The following is a 20,096-nucleotide window of genomic DNA, read 5'->3' as shown; positions in this document are numbered from 1 at the left end:
TTTATGATTGGATAAATTAAATGTTTTACCAATGTAAAGTATTTAATATTAACCAATCATGATCCATCTAACTAACAACCCACTTATTTGTAAGTGCTGAAGTTACTTGTAATTTCAGCACCAGAGAGATTTGAATTTAACTTAGAAATTAGTTGGACTCTCCCGAGCACTTCAGCAGCCGCAATAAACCAGTATACCCTAGATCTATTGAGCCTAGCAGAGACTAGTTAAACAACCTGAGACTAGATAGTATAAGAGTAAGATTAGGATCGGTATTAGACTAAGAAGTTGCACGAATCTATCCGGCCGAAAATAAGATAGCGTGACGAGCAGACGGTGTACCCTATCCGAAATTACTCTATGAGTTACACTTCGGTCATAACTCATCTGGTGCGACCATAAGTCTCGAACAAGACCTTACTAGATTAGAATTAACCAAAATTAGATTAGAAATTAGACAAAAACATTTACAAAATGTTATACGACAATAATTTAATTGAAATGTCTCTCCGACTCAATAGATCAGAGCCAATATTCCGAACCATAATAGAACTACCCGGAATTGGAAGAAGACATCGAACCAAAGACGACATACGACAAAGTAGAAACTTGCCGTATAGTTATATGATAGTTCGGCAAAAGCCAGAACAAACTTTTATATTTCGAATACTACTTGCAATGAATTTAGATTTCCATTTGCAAACATAAAACCTTGAAGTTAATCTTCAAAATCATTTCAGGCGCTAAACAAAATTAATATTATACAATAACGATTGATAAAAAGATCTAAGATCGTTTTCCTAAAACTCTGCAGTATTATACAAAACATGTTTGAAAAATATTTATTGGAAAATAAAAATAAAAATTAGTAGCATGACAATAAATGGTTAGTAATCATAAATCATCTTGTTGTTCCAGCTTCATCACCTAAAACATAACAGCAATCATCAACTCACTAATATCATCAAAACACTAAATCTTTCCTTTACACACATCTAAAATTTTATTAAAACTTAAAGTCACTTAATTTTAAAACCAGATCATCAAGGCTTATCCTTGGATCTTAAATCATTTTCTACTTAATTAAAATTCAAATTTGATCATCAAGGCTTATCCTTGGATCAAACAGAACAACTTTGTTCTCCCCCACCCACTTAATTAGTGTCTAACGACCTCAAACGTCGATTCACTACCCAACCCTTTCTAAAGACCCAAGACTAATAGAAATTTTTAAACAAAACTAATCATTCAAATTAGGATAAACAGTGAAGAACTTCGGTTAATCATCCTTCACTTGACCCCCCCTCTTACCAGACCCAGGATAAATCTTAGACTTAGTAAGTTTAAAATAGTATCTAACGAACTACTCGCGTTCTAATTATACCTGAACCTTGTGGATCGATTTACTATTCTCCAACCCTTGAACACAATCACTACCCCTAAGTAAGATTAAGTAAGTTAACACCTTAGCTTATACTAGTCACGAGAAAGTAAAAATCATTCTTCGGAATCGATATACTTTTCTCTCCAACCCTGAACAAATAGACCCAGGTTAAGCTAACCAAAAAATCGTAAAACTAACAGTTTAGGAAAATAGAAATCATTTAACAACCTTTTGCATCCGTCATCCTAAACCTTATGTCATTTAAAAACCTAGGAAATAAACAAACAATCATTTTACACAATTGTGAAATAGATAACAAAAAATACGACCTTGTAATCACACCTCATACACAAACAGTTGGATACATTCGAACAAAACGACAAACACTAAAGAGAAAAATAATAACTAAACAAAGACAAATAACACGAAGAAGATTTTCAAAAAATCGAAACGCATTTTCAGAATCAGAAACCAACAGTTTAGACGAACTTTACAAACTAAAAGAATCAATAGATAAAAATTACCCACTTCACGATCAATTATATTTTTCTGACTCAGAAACAACTTCAAATTCATCACAAAGAGGAAAAAGAAGAATAAAAAAACAGTACAAACACAAACCAGTACATTTATACAATTGGAATCAACCAATTCGACACATTAATAATTACATATTAACAGTCATCGAACGGAAAAATGAGTTCAACGCACACCCCAGGTGACGAAACTCCAGATGATGATGAAATCTTTCCTTTTATAGTAGACGCAGATACTGATAGAGGACAACACATATTTTGTCAAAATTTACTCGTAAATTTATTTGAACCCGGAATCAGTCCATGTAAAACAGAGTTCCCCGATGTAAAAATCAAAAGACAAATCATAGACCACTACTTAAAAGATATATGCAACATAACACAACAGTATGGAATCTACTCCATAGAGTTCACTTCCCCAAACCATAATAATAGAACATATACTATTCAAACAGACGATCTTGATTTAGAATTTTCAAAAGTTTTTTCAGAATATATAAAAAGCATCCAATACCATAACTCACAAAGAGCAAACTCCATTTTCACCAATGAAGTTTTCGCAATAATATATAGTTATATTTCGATATTAGAAAACGAAATCCCATTAACAAATGTCTCACCGACAGAAACATCTAAACATTTAAGAGTACGACATGAAATCACACTACTCTCTAGTTATTTAAACATCATTAAAGAAAATTTCACGAAAGACGACGTTTCACAACATACCAAACACGATTTACAAAAAATTTTGGCATGGTTCATAATAGATTATTTCACACACAATATTGATTTAATTGCACAAGCAAGAAAAAATTTTAGACCCCAAAATTCGAACGATGATACCGCTATCACAGAACAATCAGATTATGTTTGGGACCCCGAATGGTCTCATCCCGCATTTATAAGCTTTCCACAATCAATCTCAAGTCAAGCAATAGGTACAATATCTTACATAAGAGATTACGTAAGAGTAATACCATTAACAATTGATGCAACACCATTAAACTATAATACATTTTTACCCGATACACAAAATAATAGTTTAAACTCTACAGTCATACACAACGAAAACCTCAATGGAACTAGGAATCTTACTCAACAAGATATCCAGACACCATCACACTTCATAAATGAAGAAATTGTACACACAACAACTACACAACAAAGTATTTCACCAATACGCCCAAATTTAATAACACCAAGAAATACAAATCCTTCACAAACACAGGTAACCTTACAATCAACCGTTAAACCTTCGGTTGCTCCTAAATATTCACATATGGATTACCAAACATACAGACCCATGACAATACCATCAAAAACACGTAAAACATTCACTAGAAACAACTTTGCAGACCATAATTATAATTATACACATCCATCAAAAACAAATTATCAACCACAAAGGAATTTTAATCAATATACAAAACCTCGAAACTGGGATAACCCAACGGCCCAATATAATTCCAAAAATTTTCAACCAAATCCTCCACAGGATCACAGTGAAAATTACCCATTTTTTCAACAAAATAAAAATAAAAAACAAACATCTTATCAAATGGATTATTTATCCTCAGATGATGATTTCTTACAACCAGATATATTTGCACAAAATACTCAAGAATATCGCAGACAAGGAATACAGAAAACACGTACAAATCGTAGAAATTTTTCTCCACAACCGATAGATGCACAACATCAACAACCAATTCAACAACAAAATCCAATCAATACACAATCTTTTCAACCAATTCAACAACAAAATCCAATGACTGCACACTCGTATCAACCATCACAAATGTAAAATGAAATACCACTCCCATATTATCTTCAACAACATGAAATAACAAGAAACCAACTTTCAAATTTTTCTCAAATGCCAAATGCAGCAGAATCATTACAAATGACAATGAATCCATACCTTATGGGTGGATCATCAATAACATCAAATAAACCTTTAATGGTCTTCACAGGAACAGACCCTGAATACTCTGTAGAAGATTACTTAAATGCAGTAACAGCAAATTTGATTTTAAATATAGGACCTGAACCAATTAACACGCCACTACATCAAAATTGGATACATCGACGCACAGCGTTGATACAAACAACCTTAGATGGCGCAGCCCAAAAATGGTTTTCAGTACTACCTCTAGAAATAAAATCAAACTGGAAAAGATTTACACAAGAATTTTCAAAAATGTTTGACTCCGAAAGAAACAAACAAAAACAAAGAGTTTTATGTAATGAAATTCGTAGATTACCAAACGAAACCATCAAGCAAATAGCAGTACGAATCGAAACACTAGTTCGAAAAGCATACTCACTAAATACACATGACTATAAAAACACAAAAATGACAGAAATCTTAATGATGACCTTAACACCACAATTAAGGAAAATAGCAATAAAAAAGAGAGCATCCCATCCTTCTTCAATTCGAGAACCCGATTTAGATTTTCGAAAACTAGTAGACAAATTAGAACAAGCAGAAATCACGATGAAACTAGAAGAAACGGAAAATCTGAAATTACAATACGTTAACAGAATTGAAACGACTCCCACTAATATTAATAATATACAGGAATCAGAAACAGACCTCGTCGAAAAAATCACTGAAATACTCAATATTTACGAAAAGAACCCGAACTTTAAAGGCAAACCATCTTTTAAAAAATGGTGTAATTATTGCCGCCGATACGGACATAGTATTTCCGAATGTAGACAAAAACAGCAAGATAGTCAAAATAAACCTCAAAAATACAAAGAACCAAATAAATCATTCTATCAATACATGAAAAAAGATCAAAATCTACCGAACAAAACAGTTCACAGCAACAACAGTTCAGGAAAACCACTCCCGAACAATACAAATTATACAAGAAATCAATCCCCATATAACTCAAGTTATAGAGGAAGATCACCAGAACGAAGAAACACGTATAATTCATCACAAAATCACTACAATAGACCAAATAGTAGAAATAACTACTCCAGATCAAATTCAAATACACAACGATTTGTTTCTAGATCTAATTCCCAATCAAGAAATAACTACTATCCAAACAACCAATCACGAAATTCATCATACAATAGGAATAGAAACTACTCCTATAATAGAAATAGAAGTTATTCAAACAATCGAAATCAGAATTACCCGAACAATCGATCAAGGAATAACTCATATAATAGATCGAACTATAACAGACCAAACAATAATTACCAAAACAGATCGCGAAATAATTCACAAAATCGACACCCAAGTTATAATAATCGTTATAGAAATTATTCCCAATCACCACATAGGAATAATACTAACTATAATAATTCTAATAATCGTCACAGAAGCAGTACACCTAAACATCAAAGACAAATCAATCAAGTACAAGCTAACCCAGAAACAACATCAGACCCTCCAGGTATTGATGACACAGTAACTGATACGTTACAACTCAATCAAATAAACTGTACATCATCAGATTCAGAAAGTGATACTGAAAACACTCTTGCTATCAATATGATAAAAGTCGAAAATGACTATGAATCTGTCATATATGAACAACCCTTTCCATCACATATATATGAAAATCAATCAGAATTTCTTCAAAATAATTACACTACACCCATAAATTCCACACCAACGACGCAAGAAACAAATGAGATAAACACTACAAATCAAACCAATAAAAATACCAAAACAAAATGCTTGAATACAAACCACATTTATCAAAATATACAAAAAGAACAACCCAAAGAAAAAATTTGGACAATACCATTTCTCTTAGAAAGTCCAAGAAATAAAGAATTTCAACCACCAGACCTTGAAATAGATTTTTTAATTGATTCAGGAGCAGAATCAAACATAATAAACATTCCCACATGGAATGAAATAAAAACTTTACACCCAAAGCTAACACCTCTTGAAACCTCCAGCAAACTAGCAACAGCACAAGGATCAACATTGATAAACTACGGAAAAATCCAATTATTTCTCCTCCCTACCAGAACAATGGAGCAAAGCAAAATTTTAAATAAGCCATTTAAACAAATATTTCATATCACTGATATTAAATATAATATCATTGGAATACCATTTATTTCGAAGTATATACCAACAATTAACATACTAAATAGTAAAATATTAATCAAAGATAAATATACAAAAACAAAAGAAACATCCTTAACATTTTTTCAAAGATTAAATAAACAACCACCATTCTTTTCAAAATTTTATCCGATATTTAACCAACAAAGAAAACACCTGAAACCACTATCAGGAAACATCTATAATTTTTCAATCAAACAAGTTCACCAATATCATAAAGAACAAAACAAACAAAAATTTTATATGTCAGATTTTGAATTCAAACCTATTCATAAATTTTTCAAAATCACAATCTCTTCAATAAAATATTTGAAAAATTCGAATTCAGATATTATTTCCTTACATGTTTATAACAACACACCTTACCAAGTAACATTACCTTTAGGACTTTTAGGATATTGTGAAACCAACGCTACAATATCACCAATACACGAAAAAGCCTATCGCGTAAATAATATACTCCAATTACTAGATATTTGCCAATCTACAATTCTTAATGAAGAATTATCTATAAATAATATAATAAGTAACGAAAACAGAAATACGGATTATTTCACAAAAACTCCATATTTCAAACCTACATTCAACATAAGTAACTACACAGCAGACCAACAGAAATTTTTAACAATGTTTAATTTCCAACATTCACAAATAACACAAGACGAATTCGAAAAATTAGCCAAACAGCTAATTAAATATTCATCAGTCTATGCAACATCAAAATTCGATGTTGGAAAAATCAGTTCATCACTACATCTCCCGTTAAAACCAGACGCAGTTTTCAAAAAACAGAGAGCAAGTAAAGTACCAATTCACTTACATGATAAAGTGAACAGATTACTCGATATTTTAGAACAATACAACATTATATCACCAGTTAATAAAGAAGAACAACCAAAAGGGAACACATTCATCAACCCCGTTATCATTCTAGCTAAAGGAGAATCATTAAAAATCGTTCTCGACGCTAGATACCTCAATTCACTCATAGATGAATCAAAATGTAATTGGCCCATTGAACCAATACAAGTTATTTTAACAAAAATAAATGGCAAATACTTTACAACCGCCGATATGAATAGTGCATACAATCAAATGCCACTAGATGAACAATCACGACGTTTAACACAATTTGTTATCGGAAACCAACAATATGAATTCAACCGCTTATTCTATGGAATATCCATAGGACCAGCAGCATTTTCAGCTTTTATGAGCAAAATTTTTAGACCACTAATACTCAAGAAAAACGCAATCACCTATCTAGACGATGTTTTTATGCAATCACAAACAAAAGACGAAATGTTCAACGTTTTAGAAAAATATCACCAAATACTTCAGAACGAAAATCTGAAGGCCGCCCCCGATAAATCACACTTCTTTTTGACAAGAGTTAAATTCTTAGGACATAATATAGAAAGAAAAACAATCACTCCACTGAAATCACGCATTGACGCTATTCAAAAACTTCAACCACCAACAAATAAAAAGAAAATCCAAGAATTCCTTGGAATGTTAAACTTTTTAAGTAAATATGTTTATAAAATGCAATTATATCTACGACCATTTTATAACATTCTTAGACAACAAAATAACTTTGAATGGAATACAGAACATCAAGCACGATTCGAAGAAATAAAGAAACTTTTAACTGAACAAATTTCAAATACAATTCCAGACCCTGATCAACCATTTTATGCAATGTGCGATGCTTCGAACTTTGGCATCGGCGCAGCATTATTACAATCACATAATGGTACAAACAAAATGAACCTTATATCAGCAAACTCCCGATTATTCACTCAAGCAGAGCTACGACTCTCAACCCTAATGAGAGAATGTACAGCCATAATATATACACTGACAGAATATGAATTTCTGATACTTGGATCAAAACATCCCACAGTTTTATTCACAGACCACAAACCAATCATTTTTCTTTTTACACAAAAATCTAACCCAAACCACCGAGTTTACAGATTTCAATTAATTCTAATGAAGTTTCCAAACTTACATATAGTTTGGACTGCAGGAAAAAATCTTGCATTACCAGACACCTTAAGTCGAAATACACCACCTGAATTACTTACACGAAAAACAACAGTTGAAATACCCAAAAATATAAAATTCTACCTTGCAGAAAACGAAACATCACCTCGATTAGAATGCAAATATGCAGTTAAAACTGATATTGAACAATCACAAATAAATAATTTACAACATTTCCCACTTTATTTAGATTGTCAAAATAATCATTATGAAGTTGATCTACTTGGAACATCAACCTTCAAACCAATCCCATATTCTCAATGGATAAAAAGTAACACCCAACAAAAACGAACAAAACAACACCTACCTAAGAAAGACCATTTTCCACTAATCGAAAAAGAAGATTTAACTGATAAAATAAATTTATCAGGACCACAAACAAATGATTCAAAATACACAATAAATCAAGTTTTTGACCTCCATGACCCACTTGATACAATACCCTTATCTAAATTAGAAATCGAAAACATTTTCCTCCCCCCAACAGAAACAATTACAATTTCAACACTGAAACAATATCAAAATCTTGACCCAGTAATTAGACAACTGAAATCATGGCACAAATATAAAACTAAACCTATCAAAGCAGATTCAACCATTCTAGGAAACAAAACACTCCTCCGATACTTTCGCAAATTTAACAACACAACAATTAACGAAAATACAGACCTTTTAGAGTATAACCTGAATGAATCTACAGTTCCATGTCTCCCTATAAGTATGATTCTTATAGCTTTTAATATTTCACATACACAAAATATTAAAGGACACTCTGGATCAGAAAAAACATATTCAAATTTTATACAAAATTTTTACTTCCCAAATGCACCGATTTGGATAAAAGTACTATGCAATGATTGTATAGTATGTCAACTGAATAAACCTTACCCAAATCAAAAACAAATAGCACAAAAACAAGATTTTAAAGGACAAAGTTTGTACTTTAATCATCGTATCTCATTTGATACTAAAGGACCAATTTCACCCTCATCAGAAGGAAACTCCTACATTATGGTAATTGTTGACGCATTTACACATTATGTAGCACTTAACCCAGTACCACATTGTAATGCTTATTACGCATATACAACACTTTATCAACACTGGATAGCAAAATTTGGACTACCAGAAATTTTAGTCACAGACAATGGTACAGAATTCATAAATAATGAAATAATAACACTATGTCATTTATACAACATTAAACACAAACCACGTACATCTCATGCACCTTGGACAAACGGCTTAGTCGAAGGTATGAACCGTTCACTACAAGAATATCTTAGATGTATCATCAACGGAAATGATACAAAATATACCGAATGGTCAGCAGATGTAAAATTATTTCCCTTAGCATATAATTCACAAATCACGACAACTTTAGGAATGTCACCATATGAAATGGTTTTCAACCAAAAGCCACGCAAACCAATAATGTTTACAGCAAATTCCCATAAAAACGCACAAGGTTATTGTCAACCAACTAAAGACTCAATTTGTTATAACCTCCCATTACATACGCACGATGAAGATCATTTTCATCACCCACAAATTCTTAAATTAGCCTCCGGTACACACACCGAATGGATTTTAAATAGAGATAAGAAACACAATGAAATTTACCAAAAAATAACGAAAAAGTTATTACAAAGACAAAACATAAATGACCAAATCAATTCACGTTTTACACCAGCTTCCGATTTAAAAATTGGAACATTTGTTTTAATACCTAATTTTAATACTCAAAAAGGAATTTCTAAAAAATTACAACCCCTCCGAAAAGGACCCTACCAAATAATTGCAAAACCCACTGATGTCACATATAAAATTACCGACTCAGACAAAAAAGAAATCGTTCAACATCGAAACAACCTATTACCTTATTACCCAAAAGAATACGCACTCCGCGAATTAACTCAATTATATTCTTTCACAGGATTAAAAATCATTCAAAATGAACCACATCTAAAAAACACAGAACAAAATGATAACCCCACCGAAAATCAAAACACGAAACCAACCGCCACCAAAAACAATACGCAAAACCATAAAGAATCTCCAAAACAAAGAAAAAATAGAAAAATGACCGAACAAATAATACCCCAAGAAGAAATAGACACATCAGAACATAGAAAAACAACAAGACTCCGAAATCAACCACGTAAAAACTACAAAATGTTCATCCCTCAATCTAAAATATTAAAGAAAGTAGAATTTAAAAAGTAATTTTAAGATTTTATACTTCACAATCTTGAAACCTCCGTAACAATTTTCATTTCATTTTTTCAAAATAACATGCTCACAAGTACGCAATAATTCTAGTTCAAAATAGACCAATAGGATTCATCCAATCCGCCACTTTCTCTAACTCAAACTAAGACCAATTAGACGAATAATCTAGAACTCCAGGCACATCTCTAACTATAACTTTACAACCTCCAGGTCAAAAATAAGCAAACCACTCCAACTTGACAGCTAAAATAAACATCACCATAATACCGTACCCCTCCCTTATCTAATAACCCAAAGATTAACAATATTTCCCCAACTCAGACCACGAATACCCCCAAAACAAATTTGATAACTTAGCCTAAAGTAACAAAATGAAGATTTTAATTAGCCTAAAGTATAAAAATCTCACCATACCCCGGATCATTTGACAAACAAAAATAAAGAAAAAGACGACCTCCCAGTCACCATGAAAATTGCCCCCAACAATTTTTTACAAAACTCAACCCACTTGTCAAAAAACTAATAAATAATTCGACCACACTAGAAAAACGCCTCAAACAGCAAAAAATATTCGACCAAGAGATCATTTCTTAAATGCTTTTCTCTCAAACAGTCGCTCAAATACTTATAAATTTTAAACATTTTTTTTCAATACTTGAAGCCTTTATAATATTTCTTTTTGATCTACTTGAATCTTTTCTAATAATCTTAATCATTTTTTGTAACATTTTTTTAATTTTCTACACAATACTCGAACTATTCCTCCAACTTTCCAAAACCCTTGAATATATCCACAGGTACGATTTTAACAACTTGTCTAAATGATACGAACAATTTTCAGTAGAACTGATATTTTTTTATTGTTTGTAATTTTCATAACATTTCTATCATCCCTCATTTTGACAATATGTAAATGTATAAAGAAAGCAATCATCACATTTGCCCTAGCACCAATTTTTCTAATTATTTTTTTGGAAGAATATTATAATAAACATAAACCTTCCCACTAAAAGTAACAATTCAAAAATCCATCAAAAATTGCTACCCAACAGTCACAGAATCAGTCTTCACCGACATCATCCCAAGATAACCAAACACCACCTTCAACTACTCAAAATCCTCCAACATCTACACGAATTTCTTTTCAAGACAATCCATACACTTTTGAAGAACGGCACGCTCGTTTATCTGAACCACTAGAACCAGTTCAACGACAAGCATCCCTAAGTGAACCAACATATAATCTTTACCCAACACTACCACAAGAACTAAGTAGAATACGAAACCTTAGTCAAAACCAAAACACAACAGAAATAGATAGACAAATTATACATCCTCGACGAAACAGAAATTTTCAAACTCCCCGAGTTCATTTTGATATACCTCAATCCCCATCACAAACCACTCCAGAAAACACCACTGGTATCACACCAGAAACTCCTACACTTTTTTCACAACGAAGCACTTCAAGTCTCCCCTCAGACTACTTAGGTTCAACACCAACATCTGAACAAATACGTGAAAATCCTTTTAACCCCCCAAACCAAACATCACGATTTCCATATTGGACTACACATTCATTTACACAAGGTGAACCAAATTTAGTCAATGACCCCATAGATATTTCTACGGATACAACAACATCCTCATCACTACCAGAAACATTATCACTACCATCAACACCATCAATAAGCCAATTTTCACCACTACCCTTTAACTTAAACTTTCCAAATAATCTCGACGCCAGATATCGAGAACAATCATCAATAAATATTCCTTTAAGATTAGATTGGAATACATTCACAGCACCTCCACCATTATTTGGACAACATCAAGAAAGTAACCGCCTTCATAACTGGGCACTTAATAGGTTACAATATCGCCAAGATATTCACAACGATATCCGTGATCACAATATTCAAATACTCCAACAAAACAGTTTACAATTAAAATTTGAAATCACAGTTAAGTTAAATAACATTACCCAACATCCCTACCCATTAAATCCACCTAACATAACAGCTCAATCACTACCACCACCGTTTATAACTACTGAAGTAATATATAAATACGACAGATACACCAAAAACACAATTGGTTACATTACATTTTATAACCCATACTCAGGATTATCATACACATGTATATTCTAAAATTATTAATTTTTCTCCAACTCCTTTTTCTAGTAACCTCAAATCAAAACATAAACCCTTCCCCTCGTACAGGACCACAAGATTTATTAGTAACACATTACGATTGCGAAGAAAATGAACAAAAAACACTACACAAATATGCAATAAATCAAGTATCACAATGTGAAACAGAACCACAAGCTATAGAAACCACAGATATAATAGCAACACTCTATTCAAAAGCCCGAGCAACAACAGTTACAGGTTATAAATTCACAGCAACATTTTCCGAAAAGAAAGTACATTGTTCACAAGTCTCGAACGGAAACAAAAACCGACTTGACCATGAATCATTCTATCAAAGTAATATAGAACGTCTTTTACATCTCAATCCCGACGATTGTAAAAATGAATTACTTAGACTAAACATCACACGAAATAAAAACTCCCAAAGAAAGTTAGTAAATTTTCAAGTTTTTTCAGACTCTGTACATCAATCACAACTTGAAAGACACCAAGGACATATAAAACTAGACGAAAAATACCCGTATAACGGCGCACACGGACGATTAACCTATGACCTACATGATAAACATTGGATACCACACATTGGTATAAATAACCCATCAAACTGCAAAGCAGACACGAAAAATAAAGGATACCAAGAAATAATGTTTTTCGATTGGAAAATACAACTCGAAAAAATACAACTCACACGAGATTTATCTGATAATACAATGATCTATCAAGGAATCCGACTACCTTGTAAAAATGATCAAGGATATTGCGACCCTACAACGAGAACACAAGCAACAATTGTTTGGTTCCCCGAAGATACATGTACAACATTTCAAGTAGCAAAAATACACGCTCGTATGATAAAATTTCACGAAAAATATTTTATACAATCAATTCCATATGAACAAGTCCATCCATCACGCAAACTAAGTTCCGATTTTAGAAACATAGATAATATAGAAAATAAATTGACACGTTTTCAAATATATCAAGAAACAGAACTTGCATGTAAATACAGGAATCCACTTCACAGAACACAATACTCTGAAATATTAGTTGAATACGAAAAAGGATTCGACATGACCACTGGAAAAGTGAAAATCGACCCATATGCCACAGGTCATCCTCTAAACGAAGGAACATCCTATATACCAGTTAATTTTGAAAAAAGCAACGGACAACCTGGTGGACATCTAAAACCTTATGACACCAGAAGCACACGCTTACAAGAATTATCACTAATGAATACTACATATTTCGGTAATATCCACTATGATATTCATTTGGATATGAAACTAGACTATACAATTAGCCGCATTTTTCAAGAAATGTCACTCTCCGAATTAGAAACACTACACCAACTATGCGAATTAGAACGAACACAAATATTACAATCACTTGCACTAGCAGTATTAAAAATACCCTACGCAGGATACTTATTATCTGGAAATAGATCAAATTTTTTAGACTACGAAGGAAACATCTTATGGTTTTATACTTGTACTAAAAAAGTATCACCACTATACGTTTTTGAAGATAAACGATGTTATAAAAGAATCCCTATCTTTTATAAAAATAAAGTACATTTCGTGGATACACTTTCACGAAGAACCTATTTCTGGGATACCGCAGTCCCATGTGGATCAGAAAATAGCCACAATGTAGTACAACTAAACCCTGATGAAAATAAATATTACCTTCTCACTCCATATCCCACATTAATGCAATCACTCAAAAAATTTTCACCAGAAAGCATTCGCGCTATTGCTCGAAACCCAAATATAGACTTACAATCAATAGGAATCTATTCAAAATCAGATATTCAACATCACATTAGAACACAACAATTCCAGGAATTATTAACACAAATGGACACAATACAAAGACAATCAATAGACCAAAATTTACGCAAACTTGCAGAAACCGCAGGATTTGCCGATATCTACACGCAAGACTATAGCGGATATTTTAAAGACATTAAAGATTATATATATCTAAACGGTGAAAAATACCGTCCCCAAGATATATCACCAATTAACATTTTTAGCTTTGTTACACTCAAAAATGAGATCCTCGATTTTCTAGGATGGCCCTACTACATCTTAGAAAAATTGACTATTTTATACGCAATGTTTAACTTTATTGGATTTCTTTTCTCACTCTTAAAAGGAATCTACAATACATGTGCTATACACACACAAGTAAACAGACAAGCAAGCGTAGCACGCATACTCTTTGCAGGATTTTTTGGAATTTTTTCGACATCTAAAAACAAAATTCTTTTAGACGCACAAATAAAAGAATATAACACAAAAATAACAACACGACAAAATACATACGACGAAGAGCATAACAATGTCGACACACAGCCAACGGCACCACAATTACCACCCCTACCAAATAACCATCCACTATCCCTAGTCCCACGAAATTTTCGCAATTTAGCCATCACACACAATCCAAATTTTAGACTCACCACATCGCAAAGTCCCGTCCAACATATAATAACACATCAATCACAAGATGATAATACTTATGAACAAATTATTGAACAACCCCATACCACCGCTTTTCAATCTCAAAATAATAATTTTTTTAGCCCACGATGAGCCGCCAACTTGGATCACTCCATCGATCAAATTCCCATCCAACCAACCTTCCTTCTTCAATCCCAATAATACCACTTTTTGCTTTTCCGCCACCCGATTTTCCACCTAGCAATGTAACATCAGGCATGAATTCCGACACTAACTCACAAATTTCAGTTTTATACTCCATTTCACAGCTAAATAATCCGAATATTGAAACCCCCGATGAATTTGCCGACTCAGAACCATCTCCATCCAATAATTTTCATAACCCTTCTCATTTTTCTCAACCTCCTTTTCAACCCATTTTGTCAAATAACCCTGACCCAATCACTCCCACACCCTCTTATGCTTCCCAAGTTACCCCAACCTATTCCTCATACCATTCTGACCAATCATCTCCAGACACCCCCCGAATCTCCCCAGAGCTAGACAATTTTATTACCCTCCAACAACAACCCTACCACCTTAACACCCCGACCATAAACCAAATCTCCTCCACTACAAATTCATCCAACCCCCCTACACCCTCTTCAAATTATACTGAATCATTAGCACCATCATCCACATCAACTGAATCCTCACTCAACACTAATAGAGCTTACCGCACTTTTAAAAGAAAGTTCCCCAACCATCCTTTCCCAGCAAAACCAGGAACAGCGCGTGAATACATCAACCACCCCCAACATACTAACACCAAAGAATTTTTAGCTATCACTTTACCCTCATTTCCACAATACACCTTAAACACCCCTCATGACGCTAACGAAACACGCAACTTTGTAGACGAATACGTTTTAATGCCCACTCTCTCTTGGACCTCATACTATCATTTCACTAACCCTCTTTGCTTACCTTTAACCAACACTTCCATCGATACAGACCGAAACAAAGATATGCTATATCGACTAACTACACCACTCACCGCTAGACAGTTTACTTACGTAGGATATAAAAAATCACTAAAAATACACACTGCACCTAGAGCTAATGAATATACACTAGAATACTACGATCACAACATCATCAGAGCTAACCAAGATCAATTCTTAGACGACGATCGCTTCGCTAATCCACAAATCACCGAGAAATTTTTCATCAAGACACCATATGTATTTACACTAAACATTTTCGACCGAAAGTTTGATCACATTATTTCAGAAGCACTAACAAACACACAAGCATACGAAAGTTTTAAAGAACGCTTCCAAATCTTTTCACTAACCTTTCATTTCCTTGCACCACACGAAAGAGATTTACACTGCTCACACGATATTATGTTGCGCACTAAACAAACACATACATACAGTTACTATCGTTTCATCCAAAATCACTTTGACCTCCACACACCCTCTAGAGAACCACACCATCGTTTCCAATTCATCAATTCAAAATACACTTCACCGTATTTCCTAAATTTCACATATTGTATTAAAGACACTAACCTCCATGGTATTCTTCGTAATTATGACCCCATAACCCAAATGTATATTTTCTGCCCCATCACCAAGACCTTCAACGCCGAAGAATCCCGACCCTTCCTTATCCCGCACGAGTTTGTACAGCCTATAGAGATCCCAATTTTAGAATTCATCCACAACACTAAATTTAACCACAAATTATATAACTTAATCCAAAACACACCTTATGAGTTTGCAGTAGGCACTGAAGAACTAACCACTATTAAGGCACTTCAATTGCTTTGGCCACTGCTTCAAACTAAAAATATCATCCGCATCTTAGCTAAACTACTAACAACTTCAGAACTAATTCACGACATCTTCCCCCACGGTTTTTTCCCCGACGACTAACAGGTAAGTATGAATTAAGTAAATATTACTAATTAATTACAGTATTAAAAACTCACCATTCTTTATTCATGTTTTCTTTAGATTTTTAGCCTTCATCCTAGATCATCTGAAAAATTTACAAAAGAAAAATAAAAAATAGCAAACTTCTTCAAAACTGTTTAAGACCCTATTAAACTTTTGCACCAACAATTAAATAAATATAATACCAATGCAGTAAATTAATTTATAAAATTTCCCCCCAATAAGCAGTAAATCTACATATGATGAAAATTTGTATCTTAAAATTCCCCCATAACTAGCAGTAAATTTCTAAATTCTATGTAGTAAATTAATAAAATGCAATTACAGTACTAACCTTTTGATATTTTCATTCATTCGCACAGAAATTCTATCCACACTCGCACAGCTCGCCCACGAAGAATTGTTTAAAATAATGAATTTCAGTTTCAAGTTTTCACACTCAACAACTCTAACATATAATAACATGTTTCAAACTTTCCTTTAACCCGGTTGGAAAGGAATCATATACTAAACAAAACTAACCAACGCAGCTTACTAAATACCACAAATCATAGAATAACAGCATGACTAAGAAAAGGAAACCAACGGTACCCAAACCGGATTAACCCAGTTTAAAACTGGATAATTTATTCTTTTGAAGACTATTACAAAGTCTTAGAAAGAAATAATAAAACACAAAAAAGTCAAAAGACAAACCCATACCACAAACAATTTGCTTTTTAGAAAAAGTACATAACCAACAAGACATAAGTAAAACCACAACAAACCCAACATAAAACGTTGTCACATAACAGGACCCCTCACAAACATCGCATGAAATTATACTCCCAACTCTTCAAAATAACCGAACTAAAACAAAAAGCTTTTGTGAAAACAACTAACTAAAATCATAATTAAAAAATACTAAACTAATAAAAGTTTTATAAAATGTAAAATCACATGATGCAATATATAGATCAGAATACAACACCAAGGACGAACATCAAAAGACAAGACGACCTCACTACACTCGAGAGAGAATGACCAACTACAATCGATATGCCGCTCACAATCACAACTCAAAGGATTTAGAGTACGACTTGACTTCGCAGAAAAGGACTTCATTGAACTAGACCAATGACCACCTCGATGTTCAAGTATACGTACAGATCCGAGTAACCAGGCATCCCCTCCACGCACAATCTCCACGCCATTCCCAAGCTAGATCAAACACAAAAGAAGTTCTCTCCGAAGAACAGAAAAACCTGACATAGCCAACCATTCTGAAATCAGAATTGATGCTGTTGCAGAGACTCAGTCGTTGTCACAAAAAGAAGCGGAAGAAAATTATGATGTTCGCCAAATACCAACGTCCATCATCCATCCTTGAACTACAGAAGAACTGTTCTAAAAAACTCTGTAAAACCCGGATGGGTGGAACCTGATCTAAACTACATTTTATGATTGGATAAATTAAATGTTTTACCAATGTAAAGTATTTAATATTAACCAATCATGATCCATCTAACTAACAACCCACTTATTTGTAAGTGCTGAAGTTACTTGTAATTTCAGCACCAGAGAGATTTGAATTTAACTTAGAAATTAGTTGGACTCTCCCGAGCACTTCAGCAGCCGCAATAAACCAGTATACCCTAGATCTATTGAGCCTAGCAGAGACTAGTTAAACAACCTGAGACTAGATAGTATAAGAGTAAGATTAGGATCGGTATTAGACTAAGAAGTTGCACGAATCTATCCGGCCGAAAATAAGATAGCGTGACGAGCAGACGGTGTACCCTATCCGAAATTACTCTATGAGTTACACTTCGGTCATAACTCAAATAGTTCTTAAATCATAAGTAGAACCTGAGTCATTGTTGTCCGCTCTGGCTTTCTTTCGACTTGACATTTGTGTAAAATAAGTGAGGCAAGCTTAAGCAACTTATTTCTTTAATAAATACGAGAATAGATTTTAATTACGAAGTTGAAGAAATCCTTTTTATGAAAGTAATTCTCAAAACTAAACAACAAAATTGTTTTTTTCTTTTTAAATAAAATAAGCTTGCTAAGTTTCACAAATGATATATGGAAAACAATAAATTTGAATGGATTTTACAGAGGCTGGTGGTTTCTGGAATTAACCAAATTTCAACATCAAATAGATAAATCGTTCTAACAAACAGCTGAAAGATACTACTTGAGATAAGAACCGTAAGGTATAAGCTTTAAGCAGTGTCTGGCTTATTCTACAACTATCAGCTTCATCAAAAGCGTATACGAAGTCAATAACTGTTAAAAGTGAGTTAGCAAAAAATAATTTTCAGTTTAACTTCAGTCTTCTGAAAGTCTAAACGCGCGTTCTGATCGGCCACCCAAAATTAGTTTTGTTTCAGTAATTGAACGCATTAGAAGAGCAAATACTGTATCAGTACTGTGCCAGCGTGACCACTTCTGATCAGAGAGAAACCAGAGACAAATCGCAGTGCTGAACCATGACTCACTACTGTACGAGTGCGGCTTTCGGCCAATTTTTAGTTTGAACTCTTTTTTTTTTCACTCGCACCCTTTCCTTAGTGTTTCGCCTTCGAAGAGCGTGACGCAATGTTTGTGCTATGAATGGTTATTTCTCCAGAAAAGTTTCGACTTTTCAACTTGCCCAGTTTGACGGGAACTTTTAAAATGTCATCTTAAATTAATTGATGTTCTCAAGTTTTTAAATTAGTTTAAAAAAAAACTACTACAATCTGTGACCCTTCTTCGTAAAATTATCAGGGCTTGACCAGTTTGGGATAATTACCGCGCGATATACTTAGTGCTTTCTAACGCACAAGCGGTGATTTGATCTGGTTAAATTTCCTACCTAATTGATTTGAGACTCGATAGTTGATCTAGTACGTTACCATACACTAATTATATCACTTTGTAATTTAAAAAACATATGGGGAGATGAATTGTGAGAAAAAATCAAAAATAAAAATTATACCAATTTTTTAAAAAGTTTTCGTGAACATTGTAGGGAGATGAATTGAAGAAAAAAAATCAAAAATTAAAATCATGCGATCTTTTTTTGCAAGTTTTCATAAGTTGTTATTAATTCGAACACTACTCTGTAGACGTAAAAGAGCAATCAAAGTATTCAGGGTGTAGCACGGAAATGAGCAGTCTTCTTTTGCTTTTTGCGACGTACAACTCATAGTAAGTGTTGCATTGTTCAGATTACATTTTGCAACTCAAA

The 20,096-nt window shown here is 33.3% G+C and overlaps 1 protein-coding gene across 2 annotated transcripts in view; it reads right to left on the bottom strand.

Moving 5' to 3' along the window:
- LOC134842537 (uncharacterized) overlaps nucleotides 1-20,096 on the bottom strand; it is a 29,832-nt gene that overhangs the window by 5,367 nt on the left and 4,369 nt on the right. The window contains exon 1 of one of the 2 annotated variants that reach the window (XM_063858923.1): nucleotides 18,728-19,248. The exons of the other annotated variant lie outside the window; for it this stretch is intronic. Coding sequence (XP_063714993.1) covers nucleotides 18,728-18,770 — 43 coding nt within the window. The 5' untranslated portion in view covers nucleotides 18,771-19,248. Of the gene's footprint in view, nucleotides 1-18,727; nucleotides 19,249-20,096 lie in introns of those variants that run through there. 2 annotated transcript variants of the gene reach the window in all.

This window comes from Symsagittifera roscoffensis, chromosome 3 (assembly GCF_963678635.1).
Source record: "Symsagittifera roscoffensis chromosome 3, txSymRosc1.1, whole genome shotgun sequence".
Taxonomy (NCBI): Eukaryota; Metazoa; Xenacoelomorpha; order Acoela; family Convolutidae; genus Symsagittifera; species Symsagittifera roscoffensis.
The sequence above is the reverse complement of the archived record's forward strand: the minus strand, read 5'-3'. Positions and strand labels throughout refer to the sequence as shown.